This window comes from Condylostylus longicornis, unplaced genomic scaffold, assembly GCF_029603195.1.
Source record: "Condylostylus longicornis isolate FDR11 unplaced genomic scaffold, ASM2960319v2 ptg000116l, whole genome shotgun sequence".
Taxonomy (NCBI): Eukaryota; Metazoa; Arthropoda; class Insecta; order Diptera; family Dolichopodidae; genus Condylostylus; species Condylostylus longicornis.
Window position 1 is genome coordinate 598,494 of NW_026578084.1, and position 23,760 is coordinate 622,253.

Below are 23,760 nucleotides of genomic sequence, written 5' to 3' on the forward strand. Positions count from 1 at the left end.
ATTTCTTTTTCATTTGTACACATATTGTAGTTTATAGCACTTATACAAAATAAAAAAATTCAATATAGTTACCACTGACCTACATATTTATATTTTTGAAAGTCTCTTTAATTTCCTAAAATAATTTTTTTATCACCTACCATTTTTAAAGTAAATAAAATGAATTTGATTTTGTTTTATGAAAAATATTAATATAAAAATGTTTGATTGATATTTTTTACACCAAACACGGAATTTTATATTTTTATTATAAAATACAAAATTTTTAATTAACTTTAAAAATAATTTTTTTTCTTAATTCTTTACATTTTTTTTAAACTTTCCAAAATTTTATTAATTATTATGGCTTTTTTTATTTTTATGAAAAAACATAATAATTAATAAAATACAAGACCGAAATAATTCTTCATTTTCTTATACAAATAATATGTATGTGTATAAATTTAATCGCAGAGAGTCCGACTGGAGAGTTTCATTTCCATTTTCAAATAAATAAATAAATAAATAAATAAACAGTAAAAAACCTAAACAACAACTTAATTTGATCAAAAACCTATATACATACATTCTATATACCGTCAAAAGACGTGTATCCACACTGCTACTGTACTTGGGAGGAGTGATTCGAAATCTCATCCCATGGTTGAATTTTAAGATATGTATAATTTAAACCTAACGTAACTTTCGCATATCGATATAACATATGGGTGGTCGAAATTCCGCCCTCTGGTCGAATTTTGAGGTATGTTTATTTTCGACTTAAGGTGACATCCACAAGTCGATAAAGTATATCCTCGCGTTTTAGGTGTAGTGATGAAAATCCCAACCCATCGTTGATTTTTAAGATATGTTTATTTTCGGCCCAAGATGACATCCACAAATCGATATAATAAATCCGCCGCGCTTCCGAGCTTTTGCTGAAACCAAAACTTAAAAAATACCAACAGCACGCTACTTTGTAGAATACAAAAGCTCTGTATTATGAACACAATTTAATGTGTTTAAATACGACAAAAATTATCCTTCAATAAATATAAACTCAATAGTTTCAAAAATCCACAGTTTGAAAGATATTCATTATATAGACACTGCACTGTAATAATTCTTCTTATTTGGTTATCGTAACTTAATATTTTTAAAAATTTTTTATTTATGCTTACGGAATTAAAAAATATTTCTTTTAAATATTAATTGCAACTTAACCGCGACCGGGATAGGCTTCGTTTTTAGTAAATTGCTTTGATGGAGTTGATTTTATTGATTTTGAAACTCGAAAAATACAACTAATACAAAAGTACAAGAGTTTAATATTTATATAGCGACTAAATTACAAGTACTCAAGTATTGTTTATATGCATATTAAAGATACTTAAAGTATGGAATTACTTTAAGTATTTTTCATATATTATAAACTTTATTATAGAAGAATTCACATGAGTTTTCATATTAATCCCATACTTTAAGTTTCTTCAATATATAAGCAGTACTTAAGAAATATTTAGTCTTCGATATATAAATTTTAAACTTTTATCATTTTGTGTTGATAGTATTTTTCAAGTTTCAAAATCCTAAAATCATCTCCAACATAGAGCCATTCATTAAAAAAATCCAATTCTGGTTGAGATTAAATGTTTCTTAATCCTTGAAATATTGCATTCAAATGTTTATTAATTTTATATACCTGTGTAAATTAATAATTTTTAAATATTATTTAATTAAGTTATAATAACAAAATTAAAGGAATTATTACAGTGGAGTCTCTATATAACGAATACATTTCAAACTGTGGATTTTTGAAACTATTGAATTTATATTTATTGGAGAGTAAAGATTTTCATTATCGTATTTTAACACACCCAATTTTGTTCATAATAAACAACTTTTGTATGCCTTTAGGTCCTTAAAACAAAAAAAAAAATGCTGTTGCAAAATAAATTTATCTTTGTTTTTTTTTTAAGATTTTTAATAAACAAAAAATATTTAGAAATGTTTTCACCTGCGCTATTTACTTTTTCTTTAAAATTTTTATTAAAAAATTGAACAATGACTTGGGACTTCAAGCCACCATCACTATAGGGCAGTTGAATTGTTATATCGACTTGCGCATATATCAATTAAAAATCGAAAATTTACATATTTGTAAATTCTGCCTTATGAGAAGTTTCAAGCACGATCCCTGAAGTGCGAGGATCGGTTTTTTCGGCTTATGGAGCATAATTTAGTCCGAAGATATACATATTTTGAAATTCGGCGAACTTCGACGAGCATTTTTGAAACACAGCAGTGAGGGAGGAAGCATCTTAAAATTCGGCCATGGCGCGAGATTTCAAATCATTTTTTCCAACTACAGTATATCTTGGAATACACGTCTTTCGAATCTCTGAATAAGAATATATATATAAGAATATATATATATATATATCTACACACGTATATATGATTTTGATAAGCCCTTATCCAGGATTTTTTATTTTGAAAACGACGTTCCGGCTGGATTCTCTTTGATTAATGTTTTACTATATTTTAGAGAATACATTGTTATTTAATTGTTTTTTCTTTTTTGGGTGGATTATTTTGGTTATTAGTTAATAATAACATTAAAAAAATTAAAAATGACTAAAAGAAAACATAATAATAAATTAAATTAAGCAATAATGAAAAAGCAAGGTATTAAAGAATTAAGAAAAAGAAATATATTTTTAAAACTAATAAGAAATTTGTATTTAAAACCCAGTTTTTTTGATGCACAAAAAAAAAATCCATAAAATATTTAGGTTAATATTTTTTCTTTAAAAAATAATAATAATTAATAAAACTTTCAAATAATTAAAATGAAAGTGAATAATAGAATTTAAGATACTTAAAGTATGGACAGAGGTATAATAACCCAATTCAGTAATTAGTATAATAATTTAAAATTTTCAAAATTCCATTTCTTACCAATTTTAATTCAATGAAGAATGAACAAAACTAATTTCAATTAATTTAAAATTAACAAAAAAAAAAAATCAATTTATAGCACTTTCAATAATTCTAATTTACAAACTTGAATTACTTATGTACATAAATACTCGTATGTACATAAGTTTTTCTAGATAACGGTAATATAGGGTTATTCTGTATAAAAATATGTTAGTTTTATTTTCTCGAAAGAAATTTTTTGTTTTTTAATTGTTCCTCAATTCAGACACATAATAATGTACATACATTGTTTTTGTTATTGTTGTTGTTTCAAACATTGCATACAAATTATTATTGCGCCTGTACATTACATATGTATGTATGTAGGTATTTATAATATTATATACTGTAAAAGAAAAAAAATTTAATTAGTTAACATATGTAGTTAACATCATTCGTGTGAACACTATACACACATATGTACTTATTTATGTACATTTATACAAACATATATACATATATGATTTGTACTGAAATTAAAAATATTTTTAAAATAAAAATATTAAAAAAATGTTAATTAATTTAAACGGGGAATAAAAATGTTGTGAGCAGCTTGTTTTATTACCGCAAATCTTACATATACATATTTCTTTTTTCAAAAAATACGAGAGTGTGTGTGCGCTATTTTTGAAAATTGAAAAATTTTCTAAATTTTGAGTTTTTTGCTTTTTTTTTTTACTTTGGAATATGAAATTTAAGCCAAATTTATTTTTAAATAAAAAACATTGTTCCGTTTCGTTGCGTTCTAATTTCTCTTTTGCGTTTGATTTTTTTTCTATTTTTCCATTATGAAACAAAAACAACAACACTGTACACACAAATTTTTTTTTTAAAATTTGACGTTTTAATTTTTTTTTTGCATATGTAATAAACATTTACGCATTCACACACATATATTATATGCATTTTAATAAGTAGATGAAAAAATAAAAGAAAAAACAGAATGAGAAATCTATATCTGAAAATATGTATGTATTAATAAAAATTTAAAGTGATTAATACCCCCGCATTTTCCAAGAACAAATCACACAATGGGGATAAGAATATTAATATAATTCAATAATGCTGTGTGATTTCATTTCAGTATTCTTCAGCGTCAAATTCCAGGCATTCATTTCCAAATTTGAAAAATGCAATCTGTTTGAATCATGACTTATGTATGGTATTATTTTATGCGCCTTAAAACAATACGGATGTGATAATTATAATAATAGGTATTGAACTTAAATTCCATGTTATACATAACATATACATTATGACAATAACTTTTTATAAATATGTATATATGCAGAAACGTATTTTCTGATTCCATATACATATATATGTAGTTGAATATTTTGTAAATTTTATATATGAAATAATGTATGGAATTCATTCAAATAATTTTTTATAGTGATATTTGTAGGGCTTCTATAGTACATAGAAGAAAACCTGTTTTTGAAAAAGCAAATTTCTGTATATGTAATATATGTGTATGTAAAACTATTTAAATTTTGAAAATTTCAATAATATTTAAGTAATATAACACAATATATATTTTAATTAATTGACACAATTGCTTTTCATTTGTTTCCATTTTTATTATTTTAAAATTTAATAAAAAAAAAAAAACAATTTTAATTCAAAAAACGGTATTTTCTATATATATACATACATACATATAGAGAAAGAAAATTTATGAATATTTAAATGTTATATTTTTAGAAAATGAAAAGTTTATTATGCATTTTTGACTTATTGACACATATATATAAAAATAAAACCAAATATTTTGGCATAAAAAACTACATTAGAAACTATTTTTAAACCACTGACGTTTTAACAGAATTAAAAAAAAAGATAAATTAAGATTTTAGTATATCATTCTAATAAAAAAATGAATAATACAGTTTTAGAGTAAAACAGTTATACTTTGCAGGCAAATATATGATCCACCTATTTTCAATACTAAATAAGATATATACATCTATACAAGGCCGAAAGATTATAGTAGAAGAAATATCAAATATTTATTCAAATAGAACGGCTTTAATATTTTCATAATTATTGCCGAACTTGCAATTGATCCCATAGTATAACTGGAGAAGTCAGAAGAATATATCAAGAACACATTATTTATATTTTTACATGCTAGGTATATATGTACATTTTAAATAGTATCTTTGTTTTCTTAGATTATTTTAAATTAAATCCCTTTCGGCACTTTTCCAAAAAATTAAAAAAAAAAATAGATCTTTACTAGAGACTTATTTCCGCAAAAGAAATAATACCCCCCCCCCCCCTATTTAAAATGCTATTTTTTAATTATTTATTACAGCGAAACCATAATCATTTTCCAAATTTTGAAAACGCAGAAAAGTAGTGGTCGCATTGTATTCGTTATTACAGGATACCTTATCTTTGATAGCTTGTGTAATTTTTACCTTGAGTACAATTTTTTTCTGGAAACCACCCCGTCTTCAACCGAATTATTTCGGAAACGGGACGTTGCACAAAAAATATTCTTAAGAGGTTTTTAAGAGGACTACTCAGTTTTTTAAATTAAGAAAGAAAAAATGGAATAAGGTAAATTTTTTAGTGATTGGCTATACTTTATGAAAAATTTGATTTTTTTTTAAATGACACAGTTTTCAAAAGAAAAAACTAATTTTCAGCTTTCCATTGCATATTAACTGTTTTAAATCGGTTAATAATTATGGAAGTTAAAGCAATTTAAGGCTATACACTTTTTTGTCGAAGCCAAAAATTTTGGCTTCGGGGATTTGGGGAATTGCCAAGAGACTATACAACTTTACAGGTTCACCCAGTATAATACGAATATTTAAAATATATACTTTTATACATTCCCTCCTACAATAATACACACATATTTATGTATATATATGTATGTACAACATACATGTATACAATAATATCTAAAAAAAAATATTTCAGCTTATTATATTTCTGGATTGTTTGCAAATTTAAATGACTATTAATAAAAAATATATGTATATATGAATGTACCTAACATACATGTATTAACCACGTTCCATAATATCAAGGTAATAAATCGTCAACAACGGCGACAAGAACAGAATTTTTTAACGAAAGGAACCAGAATTGTAGCAATAATTTGAAAAATCACAATTTTTGTCAAAATGATATTGAAGTTTTTTTAAAAAGAGTATGGAAAAGAAATTGAGAGTTGAATGAATAATGTATTCAAATGTCTTATTAAATTGAGAAATAACAAGGGATTTTTCTTTTACATCACAAGTATATTTATTAAAACAAGATTGTATTTTTAATTTTTATTATTTTCTTTTTTAAAATCATATGATTACGGAAATAAATAATGAAAAAGAGAAAAATTTAAAGAGCTTTAAAATTTTCGTACTAGACTAGTTTTTCCATTAGAAAAATTTTTTCTTTTTATTACGCCATTTCACAAATACAAAGAAGCAATTGTTTTTTTTTTCTTTGGTTTTTTGGAGGACAAAAAAAATATTTTTTGATATTTTTAGTTACATACCATATAAATTTTTTTTCCATAGTACCTACATTCAGTTTCTCTCTTTAAAATAAAAAAAATTTGGAAAATTATTTTTGTATACAAAAAAAAAAAAAAAAAATTTTGTAACTGGAGCTCTTCTTTTCAACAACAAATTGTTTGAAATTATTTTCTATTTTTATATTTTTTGTGTCGTTATAATAAAAAAAAACAACAAATTAATTACTATGTGTGCATAAAGGATTTTGTGTTTAATATAATATTAATCGCGGTCCATTAACACATACTTGCATATATGTATATATATTTAGCGTTTAAAGAGAAAATATTTAGTCAGATTTCAAATTAATTATCAACACAAACATAAAAATTACAAAATTTATATGCGCGTACGTGTCATACATATTTTAGGATACTTTAAAAAATTTAAAAAAAAGTAACACATGACATATTGTGTGTGACTGACTGACTGGCTTGATTATATATATACATATATATATAAATTAATATTGTTTTGAAAAACTTTAATATATTGCAATATTTATTATATAATCTGATTTCAAAATTTATGTTAATACGGTATTAATACGAAATTCCGCAATTGCATCTCATAACCTGAATATTGTGAATATCAATATAATATAATATTATTTCAATTTGGAACTCATGACATATTTTCCCCTGAGATAAAAAAACAAAAAATCACGAAAAATTTTTCCTACAGAAATATTTTATAAACATATAATGTAGGAAAAATTATTGAATCTTCAACTTAAGTTTACTTTATTTAAGTGAAAAGCACCTAACCGCCAGTTCAGATCATTATATTATCATACACACATACACCCCTTATAATAACCGGGTTAAATTTTTTATATTAAAAAATGTTTTATTGATTGTTAGGTACAGATTGTAGGATTAGAAGTACAGAACATTTTACTGTTAGCTGTTTCTACAACAGCTTTAGCATAATAATACGATATCAGGACACAATTAAACTCAAAGGTTATAATTTCTGAATTTTGTGTAAATAAATGTATTACAGCAATTTTGGATTTTATTGTTTTAATATATATATGTATATATATATAGGAATTAGGGAATACGTCCAACTACATATGTCTGTACACATATTAAATGTATACAACTCTCTCTTTCTCTCTCTCTCTCTCTCTCGTTACAGAGATTAATATTATTGACATCTCAATTTATTTTATATATGTGTAGAAAATATGTACATCCATATAAGACTATATCAAATCATATGCAATTTAAAGCTTTGCTATTACTGCAAATTTCGTCATACAAACTTTTTTTTATTATTAAATATTTAATATAAAATTATAATTATATGATATTACTCGTAATTAGAATGGCATTAATTAAAAATTTAATTTTTTTATTTATTTTCAGTATTGCCAAATTTATGAAATCACAACGACGATAAATAATATTTGAAAAAAAAAAAATAGAAAACGAGTTAAAAAAATATTTTGTTTTTGTTTTTTTTTAGTTTTTTTTAATGAATTTCAAAAATCGAAAAGTATCCACAAATACACAATTAATAATGATATAATTAAAAGAAATTTTTCTTTTATATTATAAAAAACAATTTATAATAAAAAATAAAAAAAAATAATTAAGTAAAATTTTATTTAATTTTTTTTTTAATAATATTTTTTGATTCATATAGGAGAAAAATCAAAGATAGAGAAAAAATAAAAAATTATAAAAAATTGTTTCACAATCAAAATTTTGCTTTAAACATTAAAAATGGGGGTGGCAGATGATTTCGCCCCCAGTTTTATTAAAAAACCACAGCTTCGGCAAGAAGATGATGGAAACCGTTTAATATTTGAATGTCAATTATTATCATCACCGAAACCAGATATAGAATGGTATCGTAGTGATAATTTAGTTAAAGAAGACGATAGAACTAAAATTAAAATTCAACCAATTGGCGATAATAAATTTACTGTAGTATTAGATTTAGATGATGTTGTCGAAGAAGATGCTGGCCTTTATAAGGTCAAAGCTAAAAATCTTATGGGAGAAGTATCAGCGTCAATTAATTTAAATTTTACCCGTAAGTAATAATATTTATTTTTTTATTAAATTTATTAAATTTTTTTATATATTTATATATTTTAATTTTTTTTATATATTTTCATTTACAATTTAATATAAAATGGTATACGCGTTATCTATTATACCAACACAAAATTAATTAAAATTTAAAAACAAAATATTTACAATAAATTTCGATTTAATTTACACATATGATCATAATATATATATATATATATATATATTTATAATGATTAGCTGCAGACGAACCTTCAGAAAAGTGAGTTGTTTGAGAAATATTTATCGTGATTGCTTTAATTTTTTTAATTTTGGCGCCTTTAAATTACTTGATAAAAGTTTTTTTTTTTGCTTAAATTTTTGCTCTTTTTTAAGTGCTTTCTAAGCTTGAAACAAAACTAAATATTATATGCTTTTGTAATAATGCAAAAAAAACTTTGACCAAAAATACAAAAATTTAAAAAATTCTAAAACCTATATTAAAAAAAAGGCCATCGTATTACAAACTGGAAATCAGCTTATTCAAGTTACTAATTTCTGAATGGATTATAGTATTATACGAAACGATATTTTTCTTTTATAATAAATGCAAATTATAATCTGCAATCTATGCTCAAATTCAGAAATTCAAATTATATTTTCTGAGAGCAAGTCAAATTAACGTTATAGAATTCCTTTTTTATATTTTAATTAAAATTTAATTATGCTTGTTCAAATAATTAAAAATTTTGATTGCGATATTACTGAAATAGATTCTATATTGGATATATTCAATAATATATTAAGGTTAATAAAAAACGATTAATTATATAGTTGACTGTGTCAAATCTGTGATACCCGTAGGAATAAATAATTTTTAATGTAGGAGATAGATAATTATCATACAATTTCATACCTATTGCTCTTCATATGTTGTTAATTTCCACATACATGGTAGTTGTAATACAAACCAATATAATCTAAGAGTTTTACTGAAAATTTTGACCATATCACTAAATTTGTTTGTTCAACTTATGAAGTTGTATGAAAACTACGGCAAGCAGTCAAGAAATTTCAACGGCTTTTATCAAATCTTACAATTCTAATCTAATAATATATTTGCTTCTGCAAATTTTCAAAACTATGCCCTGAATAATTTCTGAGTTTTTGCCAAATTTCAGTACTGTAGGTTGAACAATTTTTAAGATAAATAATGTTTCAAGTTGTATGACAGCTACCAGAAGGAGCCAAGCAGTTTCAATGAAATACAATAGTTCCAATAATATAATGACTTTTATCAAATACAATAGTCCCAATAATATATTGACTTTTGTGGAATTTCAACACCATATCTTCTATAATTTCTAAGATATAGCCAAATAAATTGAAGTTGTATAGTAGTTAACCGAACCAGTACCTAAATAATACCGAATTTAATTAGGGTTTTAGCATTTGTTATAATAAATAACTTGCGAAAATTTGGTGAACTTAACTAAATTAGTTGTTGAGTTATCGTTGCGACGGACGAAGGGACGTACAAACAGGCGGACAGACATGGTTATATCGACTTTGCTATACCCTGCAAACATACGTGCATACTGGCATAAAAACCATAATAAAATAATTTATGAAGAAAATAGAATTGAAATATTAAAGATATGTAAATAGTAAATCAGCGTGCACCCGTATAATTTACATTACTTTGACTTCAAAATTTGCTGTAGTATATGCACTATTAATGCACATTCAGCCTATATCCATTTGTAATTGCTAAAATATTGCATCAATTTTGAAGTTACGTTTATTACACTTATTTCTCCAAAATTCAGCCCATATTTTATTTATTGCTGAATTGTACAAAATATAATATTATACAAGCAGTTTTATTATAACGTATTAATTTCAATTTTCTTATTATGTTTTCTTGTTTTTTTTTCCCTTTTTTCTAAATACATGCATATCAAAATAACGCTTTTAAAAATGCTTTAAATTTGCTATAAACTTTTTGATGAACATTTTAAAATTACCTATAATATTACACCCAAAATACAAAATAAAATTCCTATGAAAACTTACCTTAAGCATAGAGGGAAAATTTTCCGTTATTCCTGAAGAGTAAGTATACGAACATAAACACCATCCCCACGTATTGTAAATAACCCTTTTTCATTGAATATACGAATAAAAATTCGTGTAATAATAATTATTTATGAATCAACATCCCGAAAACAATAACATTGGTTTGTTATCTGAAAATAATAAAAATAAAAAAACGTTTTGGTTAAAAAATAAAATTATGCTAAATTCTTTTGTGTTCTAACACTTGTCACTACTCTGATTAAAAAAAAATAAGAAATGTTCGATTAACGTGGCATCCAAGTTGCCAACAAAATGGAAAACTAGTATCAAATGTCAAAAGATTCGTTTATTTGCATTTTATTTATGCAACTTGGATATTACAGTTAATTTATGAACTAAGTTTATAGATTAAACAAATTCTTGAATGGTTTAGCAATGCTAAAGATTTGAAAATATTTTTTTTAACATGGTTCAATACCCAATTAACCAGAAAATATGTATAATTTAATATAAGAGTTGTGTTTTAATTATTTTAAATATTGTGTGTTATAAATATTTTGTTGTTTATTAAAATATTTATTAAAACAAAATTTTTAAAAATTTTAAAAGTGAAAACAAAAAATCATGATATTTTATTTTTCTTACTACAAACAAAATTATAAATAAAATAGGCAAATTGATGGATTTGCTCCAACATTTGCAAAGAAGCCTGCAATCAGACAGGAAGATGATGGTAAAAGACTGTTGTTTGAATGTCGTGTTAATGCAGATCCAAAGCCCACAGTTACGTGGTCAAATAATGGCGTTGTAGTTTCTGAATCACCCAGACACAAGGTTAATAAAAATTTTTTTTTATATATTTTTCCTTATTTTTATATTTGAAAATGATATTCAATTTATTTTAAGAAGGAATTCAATATTAAAATCTTTGATTTCAAAATTACACTAATGTTATAATAATGCAGAAACATAATTAGGCACCCTGACAACGGAATTTTAATAATACCGTATCGATACACAATTCAGTAATTGACATTTATAAGCTGAATTTTGAATTAATACAGTATTATTACAATTCCCATCTCAGGGGCAACCCTAACTGATTAGAAGAATTGTGCGTATATATGTATATGCCATTATAACTGTAATTTTGGCGTCAGAGAGTTTTCTAAATTTATAATACAAAATTATTATTTTCATAAAAACTTATTTTACTCAAACTTAACTATGAAATGTTGTAAATAGAATATTTATGCAAAGGTCTATAATAAATACCAAATATAATTATAAGCAGACATTGCATATATTTTAATTATTATTGAAAAATACTACAATTTTAAATAATATCCTTATGAATCTAAAATTACACTATTATGATATTAATATACAAATTCAGTTATTCCAACTTATAAACTAAATTGTTTAATAATATATGTATACAACTGTATATATATATATATAGAAATGAGACCAAGTTTTTTTTTAATATTTTAATGTTAACTGTTAACATCTATCATTTAATTATAATTTAATACACGACATATTTATTATTACTATCATAGTTTTATATCAAAAACAAAAAAGTTCTCTTAGTAAATTTTCATTTACATCCATTGAGCCATTAAAATTTATTTGCTGAGAAAAATTTTGATTGAGAGATAATTTTAAATTTATCTAATAAATTTCTTTTATTAATTTTTCATAATTCACATATACGAGTACGATCAAAATTTGGCTCCATCTTCCCTTTGGGATATCCAAATTGTAGTGATGTCATTAATCGACCTCGAAATGTCATTAATCTTCTCTTAATTATACAATTCAACTAATGAATTTTAATTGCTGAATTTTCTAAGTAATCTAACAAATATAAGAGGGTGTTTATTTTATCTTAATTCTTCTATTTAATCCAATTTAAAAATCTCCATTAATTTCAAATTTCCCTTGACCTCCACATCACATAATATTACCAGATATTAATATGTAGTAATTCAGCAATTCACACTTGCATAATTATAATATGAATTGTATGAATTTTTAGCATCATATATTACTACATTTTGGAAGTGGAGGTTCGTTGATTGTTATATTTTGTATTTTTGTAATCATATTATATTAGATTCCAAAATTTGTATATTATTAAAAATATAAAAAAGTTATAACAAAAAATTTTTGAAAACAGTTAAAGGTAGAAAAGGATGGTAAAAATTCGTATTTTGCATCACTACAAATTGAAAATGTCACAGTTGAGGATGCTGGCAAATATAGAGTAAATGCAAAAAACGAACTTGGCGAGAGTAATGCTACTATTAGTTTAAATTTTGACAGTGAGTATCTTTTTTTTCTTTTTATTTTATTTTCTTATTATCTTTTTATGTTTTATGATGTTCCTTGAGTTCCAAAATGCAATAATACGGTATTACTACCCATTTAATACCCTCTTACTGCATTTCGGAAGTCAAGCGTTTTAAAATACAAAATATTCAGATATTTTATATTGCTCTAAATGTTTTTTTTCCTAATAATTTTTTTATCAAATTTATATATTTTTTTTCATATGTATACTTTTTTATATTTTATAAATTAAAAAATATTAAAAGAACTAAAATTGCCATGTATAACGTTGCAGTAACGTGAAAATATTTTGATTTTAAAATTGTATAGTAATTCGGTATTAAATAGTACATACTTCAGCTTTGATGTTTTCGAATCACAAGCAGTGTTATAACACTTCAGAAAATAAACGTTATACAAGGAGAATATATATAATGCATTTTATTTTTTTATTTTCTCCATAATTATTATCATAATTATGTATCATGTACAATTGATTTTTTGTTTTGAATATATACCATATTACATACTATATAACAATAATTAATATTTATGTTATTTATCATATACATACATATATGTACAATGTATGATAAATACAATCTATGACTTAAGAATGGCAATAATACTGTATCGCTAGTACACAATTCAGCACTTATAATTATTACTGTATTCAGTTATTCAGAATGTATTATATTAATACCGTATTATTGCAATTTTGAACTTCATATTGGACGCCTACCAAAATGCAACTCTAACTTGAAATTAATTTATTCAGTAATAAAAACAGTATTGCTGAATAAGTCAAGTTGAAAATTTATGCAATTTTGTTAACGCTTAGTATATTGATTGCAATTATATATAGTATATATATGTTTGTTTATATTATATTTATTTTTCACTCACATTCTACTCACGCATAACTTTTAATTTATTAAAATTAAATTAAAAAAAAAAATAGCTTAAACAATTAAAGGAATTTTTTTTCATAAACTACTAAAAAAAAATTATGGAATTAATAAAATTTTTTTAAAAAAGTTTGAATATATAAATTAAATATACTTATAATACAAAAAAAACAAAACCAACAACTAAGCTATAATAATAAGCATAATTTAAACAACTTAAAAATAAAATCTCAATATTTTTAACTCAATATAAATGAATTATTTCTCCATTATTTAAACATTTCTTTAATTATAATATTATTAAAAAAAAAAGAAACAAATAAATGTACCATTAAGGTAAAACAAAAAAATGCAATGGTATTGGGTTTGAACTTCAAAATTTCTCAGTAATATTGTATCAAAATACAATTCAGCTTATATGAACTGAGCTATGTATGTATATATGTATATATTATATCAAGTCAAGATTACATTGTTATATGCAGCTTAACAATTAAAAATTCATCAATTAAAATAAATTTTTTAACACAATTTAAGTGTCCAGGTTACTATTGCTGATAATTTATATGTATATATATAGAAACATGTCGAATAACGATTGGAGCCAACCTACATGAGCTGCGAATTATTAGATAATACATTTGATAATTGAATAACGGCCACATAACACAATTTTTTTAAAAACTCTGAATGATTCTATTCATCTTAAGACAAATGTATAGCCTTACAAATTCTTATTTGCAATGCAATTGATTCCAACTAAAATAAATTTAAAATTGTAAATGCATGTATGTATGTATGTACATACACATATACACATATAATATTTTAAGAATTAAATCTAGCTTACAAACATATGTAAAGTTACTTCAAAAGCTTTGAATAATGAATTCAGTTTTGAAAATCAAGAAATAATTTAGAAAATCTTAGCTCTATCTTATATATATATGTCTATTATCCATAGATATTTATATCTATACATACATAAAAACTACATGATATATGTACAGGTACATAATATATATGTAGTTATATATAACTTCACTAAATTTAAATTTTAAATTTCTATATTCATATATATATGTATGTTTGTATATTTTCTTATTTGTTTTTTCCTTATTTTATCAGGCCGATTTCTGATAAAAAAAACTCAGATTAAGCTTAAAAAAAGCTAAATACAATTTAAATTTTTTACAAAATAACGAAGAATACTCGTAAAACTATTGGATATTTATATTTAGAATTTAGAAAATAATTTTAAAGTAATATGAAAAATTAAATGACAATGTTATACATACATATGTATATACTTAGTTCAGTTTTTGAAGCCTCATAAGTTATTGAAATGAGATGAATTCGAAAATTCGGAAAATCATTTACTACTTTTTCCTTTAAACTGTTCCGTATTCTCCACTCGGCTGTTAAACCAGCCTATTTATGAAAATGATTGAAAAACTATATGTTTATATAATATATAATATTACTTTGAAAGTATATAATATTTATTAAATTTCAAATACAAATTATTAAAAATAATGCAAAATTAATATAAAAAGAAATCATACCAAAATATCAGTTGTTTTAATAAAAAAATACATAAAAAATTGAAATTCTTTCTTTTGAATGTTAATGCGAAATTTCTACAGTATATATTTCAAAAAGATATACATATAGAAAAATCCAACAAACCATATATATAAAATATTTAATTTATTATTTAGAACTTCTTATAAATATATATATAAATTATAATTTCTTTTAAAAAAAATCATTTTTTACAAATTTAAAAATAAAAAAAATAACAAAATCAAACTAAAAACAAATTAATTCTTATATACTCATATATACATATATATATATATATATATATATATATATATATATATATATATGTATATATATATATATATGTGTATATATATATATTTTTTTAGAAATATATATATTAATAAAAAAAATGCAATTAAATATATATTAATAAATTAAATAATGTCTTAAATAAAACAAAAAAAACAAAATCTTTCCCAAAAAAAACTATACCAATTTAATTAAAATCCTATATATAAAAAATCACAAATATATATATAATAAAAAAATATATAGGCGACGAAGCACCTGTTCCAGTTGATGGAATAAAACCAACGTTTACTGAACGACCTGTGATTCGACAAAGCGAAGATGGTGGAAATATCACATTTGAATGCAGATGTGTTGGCGATCCGAAACCAACAGTCTCTTGGTACCTAACATATAACAACTATATATTATACTATATATATACATACTTATATATAAATAATTAATTAAACAATTATTATTTATATATATATTTTATATATGTAAATATATTTATTTAAAAAAAAAACTAAAATTCATTTTAAATTAATTACAAAAAAAAAAAACGAAAAATAACCCCATATACTTATATTAAAAAGTAAATAAGTCTTATTTAAATAAAATCAATTACATAATCACTAATCACAACAAAAAAAAAACAATACCTAAATAACCTTAAAAAAATTCAAATATAATTTAATAAAATGTAAAAATAATAATTTTTATTTATTTTTTTTTAACTTTTTCATATATACATACATATATTTAAAAAAAAGTCTATAATTTAAATTTTATTTTTAAACCGAAATTATAAAAATTCATCACATTGATTGCCATTAATTTTGATTGCCTTAGTTTTCATCTTAACGCAGTTATATATGTATATAAATACATATCCACATACATATGTACTCAAAATATAGAAATTTATATACATATAGAATATTACTGTATTAAATACTCAAAGTATAGAAAAATTTATATACATATACAATATTACTTTGTCAAAATGGCTATTTGTCTACCAGACTTTTCCATTCTCTAAAATTATTTTAATAATTATTTTATATTAGACATACATACGTACATATATAAATGCGATGCCGTGTAGAGTAGATATGTGCGTGCCTTTAAGCCTTTTAAAATTTTAGAACAAACTTTAACTGTTTTTTTTTTTATATAAAATTAAAAATTTTCCAATTCACTTAATTTTTCGTAAAAATTAAAACTTCTTTTTTTTTTTTTACATTTTGTCACATTATTTAAACAATTTATTTTGTTTTAGCTTAAGTTTAGTTAAAATTTCAAATTTATTTTATATTCGACATACATACGTACATATATAAATGCGATGCCGTGTAGAGTAGATATGTGCGTGCCTTTAAGCCTTTTAAAATTTTAGAACAAACTTTAACTGTTTTTTTTTTTATATAAAATTAAAAATTTTCCAATTCACTTAATTTTTCGTAAAAATTAAAACTTCTTTTTTTTTTTTTTACATTTTGTCACATTATTTAAACAATTTATTTTGTTTTAGCTTAAGTTTAGTTAAAATTTCAAATTTATTTTATATTCGACATACATACGTACATATATAAATGCGATGCCGTGTAGAGTAGATATGTATGTGCGTGCCTTTAAGTCTTTTAAAATTTTAGAACAAACTTTAACTGTTTTTTTTTTATATAAAATTAAAAATTTTCCAATTCACTTAATTTTTCGTAAAAATTAAAACTTCTTTTTTTTTTTTTTACATTTTGTCACATTATTTAAACAATTTATTTTGTTTTAGCTTAAGTTTAGTTAAAATTTCAAATTTTAAATATTTTTGTAACAAATTCAAGCGTACAGAAAATGATTAAGAAAAAAACTAAGCATTTTTTTTACGTTCCATTTCCCACATTCTTGCCAACTATTATAATAATATATATTATGTGGATATATTATGTGGAGCATTTTTTTTTTACGTTCCATTTCCCACATTCTTGCCAACTATTATAATAATATATATTATGTGGAATCTAATTTATTTCTGCAATTCATTTTTTTGTATGGCTTATGTCATTTTAATTAAGAGAGAGGATATACATACATATGTACATGATCGTATAATAATGGAACATCTTATAAGTGGATCAAGTCACGGCTGACAGAAATACAAAGATAATATTTTATATTTGTTTAGGAACGTTAGGTGTACATATACTAATTAATACAATATATAACCAGTATTGCCAAAATTGAATATTTTATTTCACAGTCGTGAAATAATTTTTGTCGAAAAATTCATTTTTTTGCACTTCAAGTCAAAATTTTTTTCAAAAAAAAAAGAGTAAAAATTTTCCTTTTGTTTTTCACTTTAGAAGGAACAGGCAATTCATTTTTTCTTAATAATGCTTTTATCTTCAAAAAATGTCAAAATGCCATTGTTCAAGCTTTTAAAAAATTTTATCTGGCTTTTAAATTTATTTTAAATAATTAAACTAATTAAGGCTTCAAATCAATTGATTTTTAAGTTTTATCAAAAATACAAAAATGTTAAATGATTTGAATGTATCGTGAACGATGAAATATTCAATGATGATTTTTTGGAAATACTTCAAACCTAGTACTGTTAACTTAATTCAACTAAATGTTAAATCAAATTAATTTTATGCAATGTGTTCAAACTTAAATTTATATGATATGCTTTTTTATTTATTTAGTCTATTATTAGGAGCTATTTTTATTTAATTTTACAAATTTAATTTAATTTCCGCTATTGTGTTACTATCAATGGGCCCTTGGCATACTTTCGCGATACAGATTTTTCGTTCCTATAACAAACCCAGCATATAAATCACAGAAAAGAAAACGGAACATAAAATGGAACATTTTTTTTTACAAGTGCAATATTTTAGTTTTATATTTTAGTTAAATAAACTTATTTAATGTTTAATAAATTAATTCGATTAGCCCAAATTTTGAAAAACTTAAATATCAAAAAGTTTGCGTTTTGAAAACATGTAGACGTCAGCTTTCATTTGGCAGTCAATGTGTAATTTTTATTAATTCAAAAACTTACATTTTATATCATATATTTAAAAATACAAAAAACAAAGAAAATTAATAAAAAAAGTGTAATAAAAATAATTTTTTTAACTGCATAATATATAAACATCTGTATAAATATGTACATATATATTATATATAATAAATAAAGGTTTCATGGAAAAGAAGAAATAAGAGAAGGAGGTCGCTACAAAATGTCTTTAGAAATTGATCAAAAAATATATCATTTGGCTAGATTAGAAATATCAAATGTTGTTACTGGTGATAAAGGTGAATACAGAGCAAAAGCTAGAAATAAGCACGGCGAAGGTGTCGCAACCATAAATGTTAATTTCGAAGGTTCATCTAACAAGTAAGAAAAATAAAATAATAATAAATTAATAAAAAGTTTTAAAATTTTTGATAATAATAATAACAGAAGAAAAACGAAATATTTTTATGTATCAATTTTAAAGAAATTAAGTATAATAATAATAAAATTTTATTAAATTTATTTTAAAAATGATACACAATTATTATTCGCTAAAAATTCAAATTAAACTCATAAACCTGAAATTTCAATGAATAAACTTGAAAAGTAAATGTCAAATACCATTTACTTTTCGTTATTTTAATCATATTTAATTCAAACCGTAATTGACACAAAAAATATTACTAAGCGCGACATCTTCTGGAAAAATTTTCAAAGTTCCATTTGTAATGCCCTTATAAATTAATTAAACAAAAACTTGCAACAATATTTTTGATTTTTCCAAAATATTTGAAAAATTAAATTTAAAAAATGATAATAATACATAAATACATCTAGATATTTAAATGTATAAAAAACGAAAGAAAACTAATATTGATAAATAAATAAAAAAAAACTATGTATAAAACAAAAACAATGTATATAATATAGAATTCCGGATGGTCAATCGCCACGTTTTCCAAAGAAACCTACTATACATCAAGATGGTGATATACTGGTAATGGAATGTCTATTGGAAGCGAATCCCGTACCAGTTATTACATGGTACAGAGCAGATCAATTAATAACAGATTCAGATCGTATTAAAATGTCACGTAAACAAACGTCTAAAGACAAATTTTTGTTAACATTAGAAATAAATGGGCCAACACATGATGATGGGGGAAATTATCGTTGCAATGCATTAAACGAATATGGTGAAAGTAATGCCAACATTGCCCTTAATTTCCAAGGTAGATATAAATTCTAATAAAAAACCACATATATATATAAGTATATATATATATATAAAATAAAAAGAAAAATAATTTAAAATAAAATTAAAATTTTACTTTTTTTCATAAAAATAAATAAATAATATGTAATATACACGCATATATGTATAAAGAGAAACGAAACTTAAATTAAATATCTAACATTTTATCATAAAGAAAAGATGTATAATTTATGGGTATTGTATTAAATTTTAATTCTGATTATATTCTAAAGAAAATAATATAAATAGCTTCAAATTCAATCCTTATTAAACTTTTTTCAAACAGTCTGTGAGATTTTTATAAATTGCCTTTACGTTACCAATTGAAATTGAATCTTGCAGCTCTAAACTTCAAGAAAATGGTTGCATGTATGTTTTCGAAAATATGACATTTTTTTGTCGTTATAGTTCAGTCAAGTTTAGATAATGTAGCCTTTTCGGATTTTTGAGACTTACTCTTTCGATTACATTTAATTTACTCGCAACAGTTTTTCTTTTGGTACATTAAGTTCCCACTCAAAAACTGCAGTTTTTTGAAAAATAATCAATTTTTTTTATCAATAAAAGTGCTACCGTTATGGATTTTTATAGTAAATTCTAAATATCAATTGATTTTGAGTTACATTTAAATAAAATTGAATTATTTTACCCCTTAAAGTTTAAGCACTATAAAAAGTATACAATGTATACAAAAATAAAAAATGCATCTATATATATGAACATTTACATATTACCATCTATATATATGTATGAACATATACAAGAACCTAATCAAAAAATACTTTCATAATATTATCATTGATATATATTGTGACATATGCTGACATTTGTTAACAAAACAAAAGACGGTATATACATAATTTAATTCGAAAAACAAAATAAATAAATATCGTGCAAATAAATATTTTTTGAATTTTAAATTATTTATAACTTAATTTTAAAATTTCCTGGAAATTACAAAAATATATCCTTTATAAATACATATATATATATATGAAAAAAAAACGAAGAAACAATTAAAACTTAAACAAATGAAAAACAAAAATCAAAAACAATCTCAATCATATTCAACAAAATTAAACGAAATATACATATATAAATTGTAATAAAATAATTTCAAATAATATATTTCTTTATAAAAATAATACTTGCAATTAATATAACCGCTAATACATATAGTTGCTAAAACAAAAATTAAATATAAATAAGAAACCAAAAAAATGACAAATAAATTAATATATGATATTTATGAAAAATTCTCAATTATTGATTTTAACAACAAATTAATATGTATATATGTATATAAATAAATATACATATATTTGTATATATACTTAATAATATTCACCAAAGTTAATTTAATTTAAAAATCAATTTAAAAACAAGGAAAGAACAAAAACAAACAAATACAATAATAAATAATATAATTAATTTATTTATCGTTCAAACTCAATCATAAAAATATCAAAAACCAATCATATTTTAATATACATACATAAATTATTTCATATTTTACGTATAACTTTATCAAATCATTAATATTAACAAATCTTATGTCATTATATATTATATATTATATATATACGATAATCATACATACATTGATATAATTTTTTAAGTTTAAAAGTTAAACTTTCTTAACATACAGTAAAAATGCAGTAGTTTTCGTGCAATTTTACACATAAATATGTTTTTTGACATAAGATACGCATTAAAACAATGATTTACTAGTGAATTTTTCTTGAAATACATATGTAAAATTGAATATTGTCATTTTGTTCATTCAAAATTTTTAATTTAACTTTAAGTCGAAAAGATGCCAAGAGCAAAATGCCAGAATTCATATAGAATACACATATTTAAGTGGGACTGCTCAAAATTAAGCGACATTACCGTTACGAATTTAGCCGCCGTCGATAAAATAGCCTAAATTCCTATTTTAGCGTTGGTAGTTTTTTGACATTATCTGTTTTCATGTGTATGTAACATCATATGTAAAATACTGTACAATTGAATTTGCCTATCCGCTCTTGTACTCAGTTAACAATGGAAATCGTTCACCTTTTCTGCTTACAGCTGTTCTGTTCTCACAGTAAATACAACATACTTTCCAACTTACTCCTAAATTTTCCATATATGTATAATATGTTCGTCGTATTTTTATTTTGTGTTATTTGCATTTTTACTTCTCATAATTTTTTAATATTTTAGTTTTTTTAAATGTATAAATTAATACCTATATTCCATTTATATTAATAGTTTATGAATTAGTTTATGAAAATTGAGTTATACATTAAAAATGACAATATTCTGATATATTATTTCACGACAATAAATTGTTTTAAAAATCATTAGTTATTTCAATTTTATTTGCTAATTATTATTAAATGAAGCAAATCTAAGTGAAATAAAAGTGTTACAGTATATGAATACTTACGATATTATATTGCCTTAAAATACAATGCCATAAAATAAAATTCAAATAAGTATTTCTAAACGCTTTTTGCTTATTTTAACCCGTTGGCGATTATTCGATCACTGGTACTGCATGGCATTTTTTTGGTCGAAAGATATGGATCACCAATGATCTATGCCTTTCTTGGACATAGCTCGCAATATTACGGTGATTATCAGACGCTAACGCGTTGAAGAAAAAAATACATACATATGTAAATACATATTACAATTTTTTTTGCACTCATCAAATTTTATAAGAAACTTTCTCTTTTCTTTAATTTTCTCTTCCTTTTGTGTTCTTTCTGAGAAGATAATAATATCTACATACATACATATATTTATTCCAGTAAAATTATTAAATTTTGTTCCCAATTTTGATAAAACAAACAAAAAAAAAGTAATTTTAATTTGTTGGTTATTAATTTTTGTTTCTTTCTGTATTATTTATTAATTAACAATAATTAATAAATTAAAAAAAACAGCACCCGATGAAAGCAATGGTTTTGCACCATCATTTACCGAAAAACCAAAAATAATTCCAAACGAATCTGGTACATTAATTACGATGAAATGTAGATGTAAGGCTAAACCCGAACCGACTGTAACCTGGTATAGAGGACAAGATGTTGTAGAAGAATCAAAAAGAATAAAAATAAAATCGACTTCAGTTGCTGAAGACTTATATGAACTAACATTAGAAATTAAAGTGAGTAATTTAATTTTCAACTTTTGTCAAATTTTCAGTAATTGCATCGTAAGAAAATTACCGTAATGTTAAATAATAATTAGAAATATGTTATTCTCATACACGTATTCATTGCATATTGTCAAATCACTCGACTAGTTAGGCTTTACATTTATATGCGTTATATTGTTCTTCAATTTATAGTTCTACTTAATTAAAATTTAATCTAAAAAAAAAAAAAATTTGCACAATTTTTTTTCTTGTAGTATAGCATTTTTTGAAACCTTAAAACAATGAACGAAGCCTGAAAGTTTTTTTTAAATCAATTTTTTAATGTTTTAATAGCACAAAACTTTAAGAATGTAAGCACTAGTAAAGTAGAAAAAAATTGAATTGAACTGTTTCTAATTAAAAATTGCAAAAACGTTGATCTTGTGGGCGTTTTATGATGTTAAAAAGGACCCTCTATGGCTTCCATAAGAATACGTGTAAATTCGTCAGCTGCGAACTGTTGTTCTTTCTAAGCCTGTACTTCTTTAAGCCGTATATAATACACAAATTACATTATAAATTTCTGTCAGGAGTGATATACATACATACACAACGAGAAAATTATAATATTTTTTTTTGTATTCAAATTTTATTAGTACTTTAAAAATTTAATTT

At 22.8% G+C, this 23,760-nt stretch overlaps 2 protein-coding genes across 37 annotated transcripts in view; one reads left to right on the forward strand and one right to left on the reverse strand.

The window, feature by feature from the left end:
* Nucleotides 1-16,979, reverse strand: part of LOC129614679 (fatty acyl-CoA reductase wat) — a 79,688-nt gene extending 62,709 nt beyond the window's left edge. The window contains exons 1-2 of the mRNA XM_055529479.1: nt 16,763-16,979; nt 10,595-10,767 (exon numbers count right to left, since the gene is read on the reverse strand). The gene's annotated coding sequence lies outside the window, so the exon portion shown is untranslated. The remainder of the gene's footprint in view (nt 1-10,594; nt 10,768-16,762) is intronic.
* Nucleotides 1-23,760, forward strand: part of LOC129614672 (twitchin) — a 137,914-nt gene that overhangs the window by 14,007 nt on the left and 100,147 nt on the right. For 27 of the 36 annotated variants that reach the window (XM_055529438.1, XM_055529435.1, XM_055529433.1 and 24 more), the window contains exons 2-9: nt 8,148-8,540; nt 10,606-10,633; nt 11,269-11,431; nt 12,780-12,924; nt 15,943-16,078; nt 18,878-19,078; nt 19,628-19,929; nt 22,892-23,115. In XM_055529438.1, coding sequence (XP_055385413.1) covers nt 8,228-8,540; nt 10,606-10,633; nt 11,269-11,431; nt 12,780-12,924; nt 15,943-16,078; nt 18,878-19,078; nt 19,628-19,929; nt 22,892-23,115 — 1,512 coding nt within the window. In that variant the 5' untranslated portion in view covers nt 8,148-8,227. Of the gene's footprint in view, nt 1-7,867; nt 7,998-8,147; nt 8,541-8,779; nt 8,802-10,605; nt 10,634-11,268; nt 11,432-12,779; nt 12,925-15,942; nt 16,079-18,877; nt 19,079-19,627; nt 19,930-22,891; nt 23,116-23,760 lie in introns of those variants that run through there. The other 9 variants (XM_055529439.1, XM_055529472.1, XM_055529473.1 and 6 more) reach the window with 5 other exon arrangements.